The sequence below is a fragment of the Volvox carteri genome (genome assembly GCF_000143455.1).
Source record: "Volvox carteri f. nagariensis unplaced genomic scaffold VOLCAscaffold_16, whole genome shotgun sequence".
NCBI lineage: Eukaryota > Viridiplantae > Chlorophyta > Chlorophyceae > Chlamydomonadales > Volvocaceae > Volvox > Volvox carteri.
Window position 1 is genome coordinate 655633 of NW_003307559.1, and position 18240 is coordinate 673872.

Sequence of the window (18240 nt, forward strand, 5' to 3'; positions counted from 1 at the left end):
AACAGGGCTGCACACCTACCTGTGCGAAAGTAGGACGGTCCCGAGGGACGTGGGACAGACATGCTCGTCCCAAGTGTACGAGCGCCGAGTGGGCCTCGGGCGGCCAGCTCAACAACTGCTCTCCCGAGCTCACCGCGGCCATGATCTGTCAGTATCCGTACATTGTGTGGTTTCGAAGCGGCGGTGGAAGGAAGAGAGTGGAGTGTGTGGGTCCACAAAACCGGAGACAGGGGGCCGGACGGTCCGTGGGTAAGGAAGGGTTTTAGGAAGGGAAAGATAACTCACCCCGTGGGACAGGGTGGTCCGGAATGGGGCTTAGGAAAGGAGCATTGGCATTGGGCCCCAATGCAGGCATGGATGCCACACCGCGCAGGGCCCCGAGCAACGAATGCCTTTACTTGGGCTGCACAAGCATTCCCTGTTTGCTTAGGGCTGCTTGGTGCCATCGCCACCGCCATCGACACTATCCGGACCCTTTCCCAATGACCCAGCCATCTTGTCAGCCTCAGTTGTGTCCAGTTTCCTTCCCAGCCTCATAATCTCTAGCCGCCGTTGTCCCAGTAAAAAAACTCCCAGTCCCTCCACCTCCCCGTCCACTCAGTCAGCCAAAGATTCGGTGACCGAAGCTCTCCACCGCCACCCCAGTCAGTTTTTCCCGGTTTCCGCCTCCACAGCCCACTCCAGTTGCACGAACCTGCCATTGGGTAAGTCCGTCGTACGGCCGCAGCCCCGTGACCAACTGCCACAACAGCACACCTGAGCAGGCGAGAGGCGAGTGCGGCGGGGAGGTTTGTTTGAATCGAACAAACGGGTTGCTGCAGGAAAGCATGTGTGTGCCACATGGAGAAAGCTGCGTGTACGTGTGTGTGTGTGTGTGTGTGCACGCGTGTGTGTGCGTGTGTGTGTGCGCGTGTGTGCGTGAATGCATGAATGAATGAATGAATGAATGAATGGATGAATGAATGAATGTATGTATGTGTATTTGAAAAAGTGGAATGCTGGGCCAGGAAGGAGATACACAACTGAACCACGAAAGATGTGGAAGAGCGCGTTCCTCCCGTCCAGAGGGCTTCAGAAGGCGACAAGAAGACCCTCTGACGTAAAAATTCTGTACACTCGTGTGGTGTTGACAGCTAAACTCCACAAATTCCCATCACCCTCATGACAGCTCCTTTCGAAAGCCCCTCAACCTCCAATCTGCAGCACCCACCGTACGCCCACACATCGCTGGCCTTTGACCGTTGACCGTTGTTGATCAGCTCTGGCGCCAGGTACGGCACTGTACCGTCCAGCGCGCCGCCGGCGGCCGCCGTGGAATCACCGTTCTTATCGGCATCGTCGTTACTGCCGCCGCCGCTGCCGCCAGTGCTGGTGACCGTGGCAAGGAGGTGGTGGGGTGGGCCGTTGCTGCTGTGCAGGACGCGGCTCAGTCCAAAATCGCTGATCTTCACCACGAAGCCGCGCTGGTCTTGGCGACTGCTCTTCAGTAACACGTTGCCTGGGACCACATCCGGAAGCGGAAGGGCTTTACAAAGTAAACACAACACAAGTAAAGCGTCAACTGCCCACGTGCAAAGCAGCCGGAACCTGGGAGTGAGGCAGCGTGCTTTGGGAAACAGAACTTGCGGGGGGTCATGGTTGAGCCCAGGGGTGTGCCCAAGGGGGCCAGAGGCGGCCAGGGGCCTGGTTGTATATATCGGAACGGTGCAAGTTTGAGGAGGTGGGGTAAAACACGGCATCACGGTGAACGGCACCATTTAACGTTGTTTAGGGTCGGGGTTGCAGAAGATTGACCGAGCGACTGCACGTTTGCAGTTGCGCGGACAGGCAGGCTGGCCCGCAGAGGGAAAGCAGCCGACGAAAAACAGCAGCCAGCAGCTCGTCGCTGCTGTCCTTTTACCGCCCACCCGAAAACCGAATACCCCTCCGGCCCCCCCTCACTCCGCCCGCACTCCCCTCTTCCCCTGCCTCCACCGCTTACCGGGCTTCAGGTCTGGGATGACGAGGCGAGGCATCCGCCACAGGCGTGTCGTGAACGCAATTGGGACCAAAAGAGAGGGGGGGACAGGTTGAAACCGAGGGCGGCATGTGGCACGGTTCCCAGGCGGGCGGCATGAGGGGAGCCGATGGAGGATTGGGGTGCTTTGCTTAAGAGTTCTAGGAAGTAGCACTTCCGCCAAGGAGGCCGTGACGTGAAGGAAGCCAGCTTGAGCTGTGTACGCGTGCGATGCGATTGCGCGTGCGTGTGCAAGTGTGAGCGAAGGGGGTTTCCGGGGGCACAAATAAGCCGGGGGGTGCCTGCCGGTAGATGGCTTCAACTTCAGGCTGAGTGATGTTGACAGGGGGCAGGGAACTGTAGCGGAGTTTTTGTCATTACAGGCCAACACGGATACACAGTGCGTGATACACCGCGGACCACATAAGGAGCGCGCCTCACCTCCATGAATGATGTTGTGGTGGTGCAGAAAGGCCATGCCGAGAGCCACCTCCCGTGCCGTGGTCGCTAGCGCACGTAGGGCGGCCGGTGGAGGGTAACGTCCGCCGCCGGAAAACGGCCCGTACAGGTGACCCCGGAGCGCGGCACCGTCGGCAGCGGCGGCAGCGGGTGACGCCGCCGCTTTGCTGAGCAGGTGCTGTAGCGAGCCGCGTTCGCACTCCTCCATGATCACCATAACCAATAGCTGGCCGTCGCGCGCACCAAGCAGGTTGAGCACCTGCGTGGGTGGATGGGAGCAGTTAAGCAAAGGTAAATTAATGTGACAGAGTAGGTGGGTAGATGTGGGCAAAAAAGGTCGCGTGCGCCTGTCCCGTACTTCCTCCCCAATGCCCTGGGGCCTATCGGCAACTGGACCGTTACGCATTTTCTCCCCATCCCCGCACCGAGGGGGGCGGGCCCCCCCGACTCTCGCTCCTTCCATATCCTTACCTGGGCCAAGTTCCGCGCACCCGCCATTGCCGCAGCCGCGTCGCCCTCATCGCCTGTTGCCACGGCGCTCCGCGCCAGCAACGAACCCAGGCCACCTAAGCCGACACCGCCAACACTGCCGCCGCACCCAGGGCCCCCTCCTGTCGCCATGGGCAAATTGAGTCCACGATCCGAAAACAGCCTGCCGGTGCCACTGGCGCTTCCCGGCTGTGGCGATGCATGGAGCATCCCCGAGCTCAAGGGCGAGCTGCATAGCCCGAGGCCCGCGCCCGCGCCGTTAAATCCAGGCGCCAGGTTAAAGACGGTGGCGACCTGGGAGGCGCTGACGGGCATGGGGCCGGTGCTGCCGCTGGCGGCGTGGCGGACGGCGGTGCGGCGGGCTGCGCTGCTGTTGCCGCCCACCTGGCTGTAGCTGCTGTTGAAGGCCGGAGCCGGACTGGGACTTCGATTAGAGGTATCTGGAGAAGGCCAACGCCCCTCAAGGAAAATTTGACCAGTGTTGTTGTTGCTAGCCACCAAGCGGGCAGCGATGCCGCCACCGGCGCCGCCGCCGCCAGTGTCTCCGTTGATGGCGGCCCCAGCCACAGCCCCGGCGGCAGTGGCGGTGGCAACCATTGATGTTGTGTTGAAACAGGAATAAGGTGCCTGCCGGAAGGGCGACGTGCAAGCTGGCACTTCAACCCCGGACGGTGCCAAATGCGCCTCTAAAGCGCCTACTATCGCCCCCGCCGCGGTACCACGTGGCGTGCCGGGGGTTGAGCCGCCTACCGTACAACGACCACCGCCACCGCCGTCGCCGTTGCCACCGCCGCCGCAACCGCATGCAGCGGCCCCCAGCTGCGATACGGCTTGCATTGATGCTGAGTGCGCTGTTAGGAGCCGCATAGCACCGGTTTGAGGTGCGACATAGTGCGATGGAATCGCCGTCGCCGCCGTCGCAACCTGCTGTGACTTGTGCGCTGATGTGCTGCTGGTAGCCGCCGCCGCCGCAGTAGCTGATCCTGCTCTTCCTCCTGCATCCAATGCTGCACCCCCCTGCTGTTGTTGTTGTTGCTGCTGCTGCTGCTGCTGCTGTTGCTGCACCTCCTGCTGCTGCTGTTGTTGTTGTTGCTGCTGCTGCTGCTGGGAAAATTGCTGCTGTTGCTGCGCACCCTCCTCTTCCTCCTTCCCCTTGGAATCCCGCTGATGCACCTCTTCCTGCTGTACCTCCTGCTGTACCTCCTCCTGCCGATGATGCTGGAAACCTGATTGCTGAGGCAGCTGTGGGGCTTGCGGGATCTGTAACAACGGCTGTCGCACCGCCGGCACACCGCGTTGGGGAGGCGGGGAAAGCGGCCGCGCGTAGCGCGGCGGCGTGGGGGGCTGTTCACAGGGCCCTACAGTGCACGGCTCTTCACAGGCTACCTCCTCGGACTCGTTACCGGTTCCCGCCAAGCCTCTGCCCAATGGTGGTGTCGAGCTCACCACATCAGCTGGGCATGAGCTGGGCGCCACGTCGACGGTGCCCGTACCAGGCTGGGAAACCCCCAGCGAAGAAGACGCGGGTGGATTCAGCGGCGGCGCCAGTCCTTGAGAGATCTGGGCACCCGGAAGAAACCCCTGCTCCAGGACAGCACCCACCGGCAAGCCAAGCGTTGGCAGCTGCGGCAGATCGTCGGCAAACGACCCGTGGGTCGCCTGTGGCGTGATGTGGGTTGTACCGCAACCGGCGTGGTTTCCTGGGCCGCGAAGGCTGCTCGCCTGCGTTGAGGCCGGGTGGTGGTGGTGGTGGTGATGCGGGTCTTTCGGGCCCTGCGGCTGGGGAGTCGGCGGCTGGGGGTGTGCGCCATGGGGCGGTGGTGACGGCAGCAGCGGCGGCGAAGACGCCATGCTGTCAGTACATGGCGGCCTGGCCAGCATCTTTTCACCAGTCGACGCTGCGGCTGATTCACGCTCGTCAAGCTGCGCGTCTGCCCCGTCATTCCTCGGTCCCGTCGTTCCAGCCGTAAGCGCCGGATAGACTGAGCTCGCCCATGCCGGCACCACCGCGGCCCCTGCCGCCGCCGCCGCCGCCGACCCTGCCGCCGGTGGCAGCGGAGGGCTATCGGCCTGGGTGCTCATAGGTACGGCTCCTTGCGGTGTTATCCATGGCTCCATGGAGGCGGGCGGTAGACTCCGCTGCGTTGCGGCTGAGGCTGTGGCCGTGGAAGTGCCGACCGCACCAGCGAGGGCCGCCGCTGCCTCCGTTGCAACGCCGGTGGTGCTGCCCTGACCAGGGGAGTAAACGCTGCAGGGTACGTCCAGACTGACTTGCGGCGCCGTCGCCAGCGCGGTGATCCCGTACGGCCCCGTGTAGCTGGATACGCTGGGGGCGGGACTAGGCGAGGCGCTTAATAACATACTGGGGCTTTGCCCTAGCCAGCCGGACGCCGCGGACTGCAGCAGCATAGCCGCCGGTGCCATGGGGCTGTCACCTGTGAAACCACCGCCACCGCCAACTAAGGCAGTGAATGGGCTGGCGGCGCCGCCACTTGCGCTTAGTGACCGTACGGCTTGAAGCGTGTCCGTGGTAATGCGCCAGACGTTGCAGCCAAACGTCTGAACAATGTTGGGGTGGCAGGACAGTGCCTTGCAGAGGAAGACCTCCGTTAGCTGTGAGCTCAGGTTCTCCGTACTGGCTGTCAACATCATCTTGACGGCACAGGTGCAGCCGTGCCACAGGCCTGCAAAGGAGACGCGTGCAGATACGGCACATCAGGCATGACAGCCAGTACACACATATTCCCGCCAGTTTCCGCCCGCGGCGCAGATCATAATAAGGAGCACATCCGCACCCGCACTCGCCCATGCAAGATCATATGATCATTGCCCCGGATGTCATCACGCCGAGGACTTGCTTCTTGCGTTATGGGTCAAGGAGTCCCGGGATAGACAAAACTAGGAAAAGTAAAAAAACATGGCACACACCCAGCTGTGAGTCAACCCCGAGCCCCCCGTCCCTATCGCCGCGGCCTTCAAGCGCTTGCCAAGCCTAGCCAAAGTCCCCGGCGCTTTCCCTTGGAACGCTTCACAAGGCACAGCCAACGAAACCGCCCTGACGGACGGCCATTGAACCCGTAGCAGTCACATAACCCTTTGCGCAAAGGAATAGCTATCCCCTGGTGTCGGCCCGACGTTTCCAGTCCCTGGTGTGCACCCTGCACAAGTACCTCTGTAAACGACGCCGTAAGCGCCCTGCGCAATGCGGCTCGTGGGTGAGACATGCATTGCCGCCGCCCAGAGGTCCAGGGCGGGTGCCTGCATGCTCATCTCCAGAGCTGTCTGCTCCTGCAGCAGGCCTGTCCAGGTACGGTGGGTGCGGCAGTGATGGTGGTGGTGGGGTTTAATAAGGTGTAAAGCAAATTCATACCGGATAGTGCAGGAGGGGGCCCACCACGAGGAAGCAAACGAACCCAAAAGTTGGGGCCGCTGGGGAATTACACGCAAGAGAAAAAGGTAAACTGGCCAAATTCAAAGCACCAGGGCTTAGTGAGGGTTGAGCAAAAGGAAACCGCCGGCTCACACGAAATTTAACAGGTCCGGCACAACAAGCTCCAGGACACCAACCTCATGACAATCAACATGTAAAAGCCCGAAGTGTGCGACGCGCGTTTACCTGTCCGCGGAGCAGTGACATCGAAGAGGGAGCTCGTCTCAAACGGGAGGCTCAGGACGCTACCGGCACCGGACACAGATACGCGCGACGGAGCGGCGAGGCCCACACTGCTGCGCTGAGGCGACTGTGGCGGCTGCGCGTACAACGCGGCAACCGTGGCGTTCGTAGTCGTACCGCACTGGAAGCTGGTTTGTCGCGGCGACAGGGTGCCGGAGATTTGCCCTGACATGAGCGCGCTCCGGCCGTCTGTAAGGAGACCGTGGGGATCTAAGAACCCGTAGCCCAAGCCAGCATTGCCGTACACATTGCCGTACCCGCAAGACAGCGGGCCGCTTATAGACTGCTGAGCTCCGGACGCTACATGGCTGCCGGCGATTGCTGAAACGAAGGGTGACGCGTCCGCTGCACTGCAGGCAGCTGCGGCAGCCGCCGCAGCCGCGGCAGTGGTGGCGGCGTCCAGCGACGGGGACAGCCCGGTCACGCCGCCCCGCGGTGTCAGGCTCGTAAACGATCCGGACGCCTCTGGCATGATGGGGCCCCGGCGGGGTCGCTCCTGGCGTTCTGAGACCACCGTCCGTCGCGGTTGTTGCTGAAACTCCCCTGGCCCTTGCATGGTTGACACCTGCAGCCATAGCTGCACTGAGGGCAGCGGAGCAGAGGGTTGTTCTGCAAGCCGCAAGCCGGCAGCCCGTGGAGGGTCTGGCCAGGGCGGTGGCGGGCGCGCTGCCGATGCCAGCTCTGACAGCGTCTGAAAGGAGCCCAGCCAGGGATGGCCGCCGATAGTTGTTGCTGGTGGGGGCTGCGATGGAGTCGCCACCACCGCCGCCGCCACCCCGCCTGGCGCGGATGCTGCTGCCCCTGCTTTCGCTGCTGCCACTGCCGCTGCAACCTGAGCCTGGGCAACCTGGGTCCGTACGCCCACGTTTTCCAGGACGCTTTTGCCGATCCTCTCCACTCCGCCGGTGCTGTAAGGCGATGCATACGCCACCGGGACTTCATCCGCCGTGCGGTCGCTGGGGTTCACGGCCACGGCGACGGTCGTCACGTTAGGGATCACGGGGGCCGCGGGCGGAGCTTTACGCAGAGCACGGGTAACGGGGGGTCCGAGGGGAATTGGGGATACGGGCGTGGGGCTGCCGCTGATCTTGGGAAGGTCGATGTAAGTCTCGGGCTGCGGCGAAGCCTGGCCATTTGCAATTGGCGGCGTGAGGGTCGGGGCATTGATGGCGTAGCTGCTGTGGCAGTACTGGTAGAGAGACACCACGGTGCCGGCGGCGGTGGTGTCAACCTCCAGGTTGGCGGGACTTAGTCTCTGAGAGGCCACGCTGGTGGGCTGCCCGCCAAATGTCAGTGTCGCAAACAGGCCGGGCTGGTGATCCGCCTTTGTGTCAAGGGCTTGACCATCCATGCAGGAGAGCGTGACGTCATCCTCGCGCCCGACGGGCTCTCCCCGTGAGCTGAGGATGGTACAGCTGCTGAGGACGACTTGGCGCTCGGCCGCATCGGACAACGCTACTGCTTCGCCGGACAAGCCACTGCTAGCTTGCTTGTGCGGCGGCGGCTGCAGGGCGCGCGCTTTTGGGGCTTCAGCATCGTCCGCCGGGGGGCACAGGCAGTTGAACCGAGACAGAAAGCTGACGGAAAGTCGGCGGGAGTGCGCAGAGCTGCCTTGGGCCCCGCCGTTGACGCCCTCCAAGGGCGCCATCGTGCTGACCTAAAGCATAATTGGCTGTGTGTACAGGACGCGAGGCGCAGGAAATTAAACATCGTTAGCTGGCACGCAGCTTAGAGTACAGACACGGAGCCTCATTATGAGCATAAGCCGATAACTCAAGCATGCTGCACATACCGCAGCGCCTCAGCTCCAAAGCTGGAAGTCGCCGACCATGACGAGGCCCACTACTGCCTCCAACAGAACCTAAGTCACGAATTTAACATTCAAGAAGCTCCAGGATTCCGGCACAATAATTATCTGAGCATTTGGGCCGTCCTCGGAGTCCTTGTGTGCTTGGTGGCTTGGAACAATGTCAATAGAGGGGAGCAAGATTACATATGGGATACTTATCGAAGCAGCAAAAGCGAATCCATAACTTATGAAACCCTAATAAAAAGCTACTTGTTGTACACTACCACCATCAAACACGGACATCCGAGTTACATAACTGTGTAGTACATTTTTCCAAAATGGACCTTGGGATTGGGCGCGTATGGACACGTTTGGGTTTTCCGGCATGACTTGATGACGGCGATACTACAAAACCAGCCACAGCTCTGTGCTCTTAAGTCCCCACTCCAAGTCCAAGCCCCCGCGCTGGCATTACATACCTAAGTTTGGGATAGCGAGCGCACACACGACTAATCCCAATCACCATCTAACTTCATACACGTAATTAAACGGCTAAAATAAGCAGTTTGGGCATTGTACGGGGTTCTGGCCGGTGATGGATCCGGACTGCACCATAAATGGGAGGCATTCACCTCCGAAAAATCATCGGCAGGCGAGCCCGGGCCAAGCTTGAGGAAGAAACCCTAGTTACCAATAAGCTGGCTTTCTGTGCACGTTCTCTGCACCACTATGGGACTTGGAACACGTCTTCGATTTCCAGGACCAGCGCTTAATCCTTTTTCGAAAACATTACGCCGAATTGTGCCATGCATAATCATAACCCCCTCACAAAACAAAATTCTCAGGAACGACGTCTCCATTGCCACTAGCCGCTGTGGTAGAATCTGGTAACCATTAAGCTTCCCCTGTGCTATCAAGGTGCCATTGAGACTTCAGAGAATTGGGAATCCCTGGTCCAGCCCTCACCAAGCATCTGACCAATGCTTCACTCCTTCTGGGTTTACTGATTCACGACCTGGGGGTCGTTAGAATTAAGGACTCCCTTCAGGTATGGTTGGCACAGTTGGCCTACTAGTATCCAGCTTCTGGGTAGGCTTGGACCTTTGGAGAGGACCTTAAATGAAAAGAAAGATGCAAAATGTTAACATAATTTCATAATGCAAAGTTGAGGACCATCGCCAGTCACTTTATTAATTGGCAGTGTACGTACGGCAACCAACTGCAAACGATCTTGTTGACAGCCGCCGAAAAATGTGGGCAGGGACGAGGGAACTGTACGCATGAGCTCACAACAGGTGCAGTCTCTCGCAGGGAGACTACTCTCACTTACTAGCTCATCTATTCACATATGTTCAACTTACTGCGGCATGAATGAGCAGCCAGCCCGAGCAATCGAACCAGACTCCCCCCAGAGCTGGGCCCAGGAACGATGATGACGCAGCTGAGGGGGAACAAAAGCAGGATGTGTGGGTGGAACTTTTCGGCATAGTACATGGCCTTGCTGAGACCGTGCAAAACGCGCTGCAAGCCTTCACGCCCAGCGATGACAAGGTGAAATTTAAGCAGATATTATCTAAAGAACTGGCTTCCTTGTGATGGGGTAAGGCAGCTTTGACTGTAGGCAGTATCGGCCATTACGAAGAAACGCTTGGCGCTTCGGTCTATTCACGGCTTGAAGCAAAGCCAGAACGGGATTGAGGTGCGTTAACATATGTCCTGGAGATTCGGCAATGGATTCTGATGGCTGTCATCGTTCTGCGCAGACGCTGCTGGAGCATCTAAAGGCCTTGCGGTCAGCGTCGCAGACATGGCAACGCTCCATGATATATGCATCAAAAAGGTATTTAGCGGGACGTAACTCCCTCTTGGGCCAGTCCCTGCCTCTTTATGACCCGGCTTTCCCAACGTGCGTAGTCACCAGGAGCTCATGGACCAGATTGAATCCACGACAGAAGAGCTGCACAAGACAACCGAACGCCTACGCAGCGTCGAAGCACAGCGATTGACGGCAGTGCGGGAGGCGGAGCTACTCAGGGCCCGGGCAGATCAGCAAGAGGCAGTTATCAAGGAGGCCCGAAGCAGCCTAAAGCAGAAGTAGGATAGTGGGGTACATGGCTGGGATCCACCATGCGGGTGGGTTTTGGTGGACTGCTTGCATGTACGGCTTCGTGATCTATTGGGTAGTCACAATGGCAACATGGTGACGAAATGCTTTGCTCTCTCAGCGACAGCCACACACAGAGCCAAATAGCACCTGCCGTACTCTGTCTCTCTCTCTGCAGGGAGGAGGACCTGGAAAACTTGCAGTTCTCGGTGCATGAGCTTCAATCTAGTTCCTCTAAGGCTCTGCAAGACCTGGACCGGCTACGGCAAGTTGCGGCGGATGCGGATGAAGGTGCTCGGGCTGCCACTACGGCAATGGAAGAGGCCAAGGCAGAGGCAGCGAAGGCACACAGCCTGGCTGAGCGTCACCAACAGGCAAGCGATGGGGCAGATTGTGTTGGAGGCCTAAGTTTTGAGGCGAAGGGCGTTTGACAATGTGGAGAGGTACGATTATGCTGGGCCTGACGGTATCACTTGCCTAGGGTGCAGGCGTCCCTGACCGCAATATGTAGAAGGCAGTGTAGGGAGGAGGGTGGGTGTTATCTTGGGAAGACACCTGGGAAAGGTAAAACGCAAGACTGATAAGGCTTGCCACCACAGGGAGGGCAGGTTCGCATATACATTGCACGACGACCCCAATCGTGGCTCGTCGCACGATGGGCCCCAAAGGATGGCTTGTGTGCGCTTCCTGGGTCATTGGACGACCGCTTTGCTGGCCTCCCACGCTGCACTCCAGGTGGTGGCGAAACTTACGGCGGACAACTTAGTCTTTCTTATGCAGCTGAAGAAGGCGGAAGCGGACTTGGCAGCCGCAAACCAGGAACGCGCGCAACTGCGAGTGGCGGCGGAGCAACAGCGGGGCCCCTGGTTTGACCAGGTATAGCGGTCGCTGCACGGCCATGTCGCTAAAACTCGTGGAGCTATGATCAGAAAACATGCACACCTGCTAATATTGGGGCTTTCGGTCAGTTGTGGACATAATATTGAGAAACTTATGTCAAGGAGCTACCCGCAGGTACGCGCTGGCGTCGAGGAGAAGGTTCGACAGTCACTGCAGCGCGCGGAGGAACTGGAAGCACGATTGGAGCGACGGGCAGCAGAGCATGCAGCCCAGATGGAGGTGCGTCCCAGTGTTCCCAGGCTTTTGGCCTTGCTTTGCTGGAGCGCAGCCTCAGGTTTGGCAGCGTATTGTATACTTGCGTTAGTTGTATACTTGCCAGTAATCCGTCGTCCGACTACAGCATTTGGCTGACCTAAGGAAGAATGTTCGGGCCGGGTACTGGTGCTGTACGGGATTGTACACAGGAGCGCGCATCCATGTTAACCACCGTGCAGGCTATGCGGGAGCAGCATGCAAAGCTGGAAGAACAGCTGGGCGCTGCGCGGCAGCATGTTCAGGAGCTGCAGTCAGGCCTAGCGTCTGCCGTGAAATCCAAGGAATGGTGGGGCCCCTCGGCTTTTAACTGCGCGCTGAGCGTTCGTGGTGTTTCTGTCCGCCATGCCGACTCGGCAACTCGCGTCGTATTATCTGTAAAGCCATGATGTGCCTCCTTCTAAGCCTGTCCTGCCGGTGTACTCTGTGCACACGTGTGGGAGACACTGCGACGGCGGTAAAGATGCAATCGGTCCGACAACGCCGTAGAATACAGTCCGCCAGCAACAGAGTTGTTTGGCTAAGTTGTGCTCTCAATCGCAGTTAGGCTTCACGATGCGGGATGCGTTGGTTTCGGGCTGACAATGGCAGTAGATTATTCCTGACAAGCTCCGTGTTGGGGCGATGACTACATTTAGGCGGGCGGCCTAGCAGCACCGACTGCGCAGCTTAATGTATCCTCGCGGGCCTGCTTTGGTGCTTGTCTGCCTTCCTGGCTTGGCCTGCCTGCAGCTCCGAGCGCCTCTGCGCCGCAGCGGAGTCTGCCGCAGCAGAGTTACGGAGGGAGCTTGACAACTTAGCGGCTGAGAACCGCGTGTTGCAGGAGTCCATGAGGTCAATGCGTCAAGAGTGCACAGAGCGATGGGTGAGTCCGAGCCCCATGCAGCATGCTGATGAATGCAGTGGTAAGCACGACGAATTCAACTATTGTTCATTGCGCTTTTTTAACAGGCGAATGAGCAATCGGCTCTAGGACGTGTCAACGGACTGGAGCAGCGAATAGATGAGCTACAGCAGGCCCTGTCTCAGCAGATGGCTCGGTTGGCGGCATTGCAGCGGCAGCTTGATACGCAGACAGGCATAAACCGTCAGTTAATGACGCGCAAGGAGGAGGTCGAGTGGCAGCTAATGGCTGCAATGGCGAAGGTACTCTGGGGGGATGAAATGGAACTGCGATCTTGGCGCTTAGCTGCTATGGAGCAATGCCGCTTTGCACGCGTGCCATATCTTTTGGAGATGTTGGTCTGACACAGGAATCCAGTCCCTAAAATGACTACCGGTGACTTAAGTATTATTTGTTGCAGATTGACGGAGCAGCTGACCAGCCGGTGCCACTCAACCTGCGGGTGTCTGGTCTCCTTCAAGTTGGTGGTCCCAACCAGCAACACCAGCGCAACAGCGTGGGCCCTGGACGCGATAATGGCGAGGTGGAAACGGGCACAGCACTTGAGCAGTCAGCCGCAGGTGCAGCCGCGGACTGCATCGTTTCACGCAATGCTTCCGCTGGTGTTGCCGTTGACGTGCGGCAGCTTCCGACATCGGAGGACACGTTTATAGACACCGGCGCTGCACTACACAAGGGCCCATTTCATATGCGTCCGCCATATGCTCACATGGCCGCAGCTGCACAAAGCTCAAGCATTGAGGAACGCAGAACGCTTCCTCCGGTGCTGAATTCTGCAAACAACCCGTGTCCGAGTGAAGGCATTCTGATTGCAGCTGCAGGGTCCTTAGCGACCGAAATCAGCTCGCCATCTCGAATGCACATGTTGCATAGGAGCGGGTCCATAGGGCGATCCCAGTTCTCGGTACCGACCGAACCCACCCTCGTGGTTGCGCGTGACCTATTGGCAACCACGTTGCAGACTGCACTTGACAGCCGTGCTGCAGACACAAGCTGTGCAGGCGTGCCAGCAGACTCGTACCCTCAGCAACAATGCCAATCGAAGCACAGCTCTCGAGGAGGTGTGGGCGCTTGTGGAAGTAGGGAGGTTGCCATGGAGGCGGTTGCACATTGGACTTCCCTGGAGCCTGGTTCTACTATTGTGAGCAGCCCCCCGAGCTCCGTAGCTCTGTCCACCGATCCGTGTTCAACAGAAGGAGGACTGCCCGCCCCGCGCTGTGAAACTAGCTGCCGGGAGCCTTTGGGTCCCGCGGTCACGATCCGCACCGTGTCTTCAGGCCATCGGTGTTCTCGTGACCCGCACAGTGGTGGGGATACTGAGGGCTCCGGTGTCGCACTGCGCTCTGGGCAGGCATGGGCGGCGTCCGATGGGAGAGCTGTACAGCCTCCTCCTGGAGCGTGTGCGCTGCAAGATGTGCAGGGTCAGCTTGAGCGACGGGGCAGCCTGCATGACGGCCTTGACGTGTGGGTAGCGGACATGGCCAGTTCAAGCAGCAGTGATGACAGCGCATTTTCGGTGTCCGCTGGCGTGGTTGTACAGCACGGGTCACACGTGGAGTCACGCAACATGCAGCCGCCCGCACATCAGGCGCAGCTGTACCAGCTGCAGCAGAGGCTGCAGATGCAGCTGCACTTGCAAGGCTCGTCAGCTGCGACGGAGGCAGGCGGGACGGAGCGGCAGCTGCCAAGCCAGGGTCGGGATCCGCACGTAGTCCTGCCGAAGCAAGCCATGGCATCTGATGCACAGGTTGGTACGCGTCACGGATCAGTTCTGGGAGATAAATGTGCAACGGCATCATGGGGCATTCGAACGCGCCACCCCGTGGCACGGACAGTGCAGCCGTGAGCTCCTCCCATCACACCTCTCCCACCTGCCCCATCGTGCGTGCTCCAGCACCGCGTCAAACCGCGTGCGGCTCTGCACTATTGCCTTAGCTGCTACACGCCGTGACTCAGCCGGAGATGGTCAAGCTCGCGGTACCTCCACATGCGCTGTGTGACACACGAGCCGTGCAAGCCTCATACGCGTTTGGTGCAATGGTAGATGGCGCCGCCGAGGACGACTTACATTTCTTGCGCAACGACATGGGATTGTATGCAAAATCACACTTTAACCTCACCTTGATGACGGACTTCTGCGTGCCTAGTGAAGCCGCATCGGTGTTGAGTAGGAACCCTTGTGCCTGTAGTCCTCTTTATCCAGTGTACAGCACCGAAGGTTGGTCTTGTTGCGCATATTTCTCCTAAATCTATGTGAAGTCCTGGCTTCGCCGCACGTGCTGGTGCTCACTTTGCCCATTGATAAGGCCTAAGCAGCCCCAACACTACAAGCAACCTCTGACCCTGCAGATTGCGCTTAGCGTAGCCCACGCGCGTGGCGATGATGGCGACACCATCCACATGCGCGTGCCTCCCCAGCGCGGTGGTAGTGGTGGTGCCGTAGTAATTCGTTCCGGCATTACCATGCGGAGCGCCCCAACTCACCCAGCCGGTTCTCGCAAACATACCAACAGCGCCGGGTCCGCCTCAGGGGTAAGCGGGTGCGGTGACGACCAGGACGGCCATGGGATTGGCGTATTAAGCATAACGAAGGGACAACAGGAGGCAGGGTTCCGGTCGAGTGGTTCGCCTATTCACCCTGCATTTTCTGGAAGGCTGGGCACGCGCGCGGCAGGCAGCCCCAGGCCTATTCCCCCACCAAATGCAACAACATCCGCAGCGGAAGCCTCCCAGTGGACGTCTTCGGAAAATGCACCGGCATCCTCTCCGACGGATGCTGCGCAGCCATTCCGCCAGAAACCTGCGGGCCAGGCGCCTGCAGACACAGACCCTATTCCCATGCGGGTACAGCCGGGACCGCCCTTCTATGCTACCGGCGGTCCCCTCGATAGCAATGCCGTGGCAGCTTTTCAACACTGGACGCTCTCAACCGATGGGCGTGGGCGGGACCCGGGGAACTCGCCAGCAGCAACCCAAGTGCAGCCACACACCGCGCAGCCACAACAGCTATCGGTGCTGTCCAGCCCGACGCGCTCTCTTCCCTTGTTGCGATCGCCTCGATCGCCACCCCACCCCGCCATCATCATAGTTGCGGATAGTGGCAGCGCCGGGACTGAGGTTAGCTTGGGTACCGCCAGCAGGCTGATCACAGCTGCGGTGGAGCACCCCTGTTACCTTCGACATGACAGCTCGCATGGGATGGCAACTGAGCCAGCCCCGGAGCTGAACGTCGGGAATGATCTGCTGGCTTTTGGGGCGGCTACCGCCAATAGCCCGGCGCCATCAGTGGCGCGCCAGGCTATGCGGGATGAGTATGTGGTGTTAGGGGCGGCCGAGATGTCAACAGGAGCGCCACCACGGCCTCGGGTATCCTTCCATGGACTGACACGTGACGACCAGGCGGTGACAGGGATGCTGGGTGACAGCAGCGGCATCGGAACAAGTCTCGGCCATTTGCGCTCGAGCTCCATGTCATCAAGCACTGGCTCCATCATTCATGCGGGCGGTAATGGGAATGGCACACAGCAGCCACACAAGCCGAGCAGCATGAAAAGTGTCCGGTTCTCAGACCATGAACCCGATGACGAAAGGGGGCAGACGCTGCCAAGGCAACGTGGCAGTCAAGAGCAGCAAGGAATTGGAATGTGAGTATGTTTGGTTGAAGTTTTAGCCGTGGGGAGAAATCTTCTAACTATGTGCAGAGGTAACGTGAGGAGCTTAGCTATGTACTAGAGCGCGTGCAGCAGTTATCAATCAATTGGGACGTACGCCTGGCAGGCGACGTCCGTTCATCATCTGTTTGCTTTCATGGCAGTGGTGTATTAGTTCTGTGTTATTTTTAAATTGGCTACGTACAACTTATATAACCCACAAGTTATTGCACCTGAGCTGACTCGCATAATTCCGCAGTTTCCATGAGGTTTGCTTCGATTGATCCGACCCACTAAGCAGCTGTCGACTGTGAAACAACCGCCGCGACAAGGCCGTACTTGTCGCTTTGGCGCGCGGTCTCTCCTTTATTGTAAATTACACGTAGGGAAAGGTAGAGTTCTGGCCGGTATCCATTGAGCTTGTGCGCAGCAATGTTTCAGTTTGCATTCGCAATGGTCCTGCCCGAACTCACGATGCAACTATAAGGCACTATACTGCAGTTCTGCTTTTTTTGTCGCAAGAGTGATTTGGGTCATTACGGGATGCGCAGGCGTGCGTGCGTCAGGACACCTGCAGCCCCAAGCCAAGCCACTTCAATCAGGTAGGTTAGGGGCCTTGGCATAGGAGCGACCGCCGTTGCCCTTGAGAGTGAATTGCTGGTGAAGTTTTGTAGCTTGTTGCTATAATGGGCATCCCACCTGTTTGCTCTATGCCACCTCGTAGGTCTCTGCAGCAGAGGACATCTCCGCTATCTGTGGACACCACTGAGGGGCACCGAACCGTCGCTGAGCGCCACCTGGTGCACATGATCGCCCACGCCGAAAGTGCTCAACAATACCGTTCCAGAGGACCAGTGCCCCACCCAGCTATGCCGGGAGTCTCCACATCTGTCTCTTCGGTTGCTTTCGCCGCCCTGGATGCGGCTGAGGCCACGCCATCCAAGCGCTATAGTGCGGCGGGCGTCAGCACTACGGTCGTTCCGCGTGGGTCCACCAGCTAGGGCTAGCTCATCCTGTATTCACCCTTGGTGAAGGAGGGATCCAATGGAGGAAAATGTTGCAGCATAGCGTGCCTTGCGTGACTTTCAGGAGACAGTGCTTTGCGCGTTGATGGACGCACGAATCCTGTTCGTTGGCATCCTTGAACCTGAATGTCCCTGAACCTGACCAATTTTGCATCCAATGATTCGGCGAAGCGTATATTTCTATCATGACGTCGGCTTCTCGTGGCCCTGAAGTAAAGGGCCTGTAGCCGTCCTCTCGGAAAAAGGGGGAAGAGCGTGTGTGCGTGAAGATCGTGTGCGTGAGCACCGTACGGTGCACTTGTCTGAGGAGGTCAGCACACGGCACGTCCCTCTTCAGCGAAACCTTTGTTGCCGTCATAAAAGTCCACGACTTCCGCTATAATGACGTCGTTTGCTTAGGGCCCCTTGTAACATTACGCATGATTCGGAAGTCTACAACCATCCCAATTGTCCCCTGTTGGGCAAGCTCCTTTCACAAGCCCGCCGAAAGAGGTGGGAGTCTTCTTCGTATCGTTAGCTTTACCCTATCGACCCTACATGTAGTCCGCCTCAGTTAATTCTTTTGGAGCACGGCGTTTATAGTGAGAGTGGGGCACGGCTACGGTGAGAGCGGTACCGGCTTCCCTAACCTCTTCCTAACAGGTCTCAGCAAGACATGTCGTGAGACAGATTCATCGCGTTACACATGGATCATTGGTGCAGACCAGCGAAGTCCCTAGAGACCAGTTGCACGCCAATAGACTCCTCACGACGGTGTTAATGAAAAAATCATCAGGCAATTTATAAACGCGCGTGACCCCAACTTTTGTGGCAGGCAGCGAAGCGTCCGTACCTTCGGCCTCGGTTGAAAGAAACGTTGGGCCGCAGCTTCGGCATGACTCTAGGTAAGGCCATCACGCGTATGCTTGAACCTGGCTTATCAATGCAAGTGCGCAGCTAACCAAACGTACGCGTACAGTCAGCCATAATCCGTATCTAGCCGCAAATCCAGAAAGCCAC

At 58.7% G+C, this 18240-nt stretch overlaps 2 protein-coding genes across 2 annotated transcripts; one reads left to right on the forward strand and one right to left on the reverse strand.

Annotated features, from left to right (window-relative positions):
* Positions 1–601: 601 nt before the first annotated feature.
* On the reverse strand, positions 602–9847 carry VOLCADRAFT_117391 (uncharacterized protein; the record flags this gene model as incomplete). Its single annotated transcript, XM_002949896.1, has 9 exons — positions 602–756; positions 1211–1498; positions 1982–1993; positions 2438–2503; positions 2585–2714; positions 2927–5628; positions 6115–6243; positions 6561–8274; positions 9768–9847. Coding segments are annotated over 9 exons (5274 nt in total), but the record flags the coding sequence as incomplete, so codon positions are not given.
* Positions 9778–17217, forward strand: VOLCADRAFT_117392 (uncharacterized protein; the record flags this gene model as incomplete). The annotated part of the gene is made up of 13 exons (XM_002949794.1): positions 9778–9957; positions 10028–10105; positions 10170–10246; positions 10321–10500; positions 10689–10905; positions 11246–11386; positions 11525–11629; positions 11845–11951; positions 12395–12527; positions 12614–12808; positions 12967–14313; positions 14916–16210; positions 16941–17217. 13 exons carry the CDS (start codon positions 9778–9780, stop codon positions 17215–17217), a joined length of 4332 nt encoding a protein of 1443 aa, XP_002949840.1.
* Positions 17218–18240: the final 1023 nt, after the last annotated feature.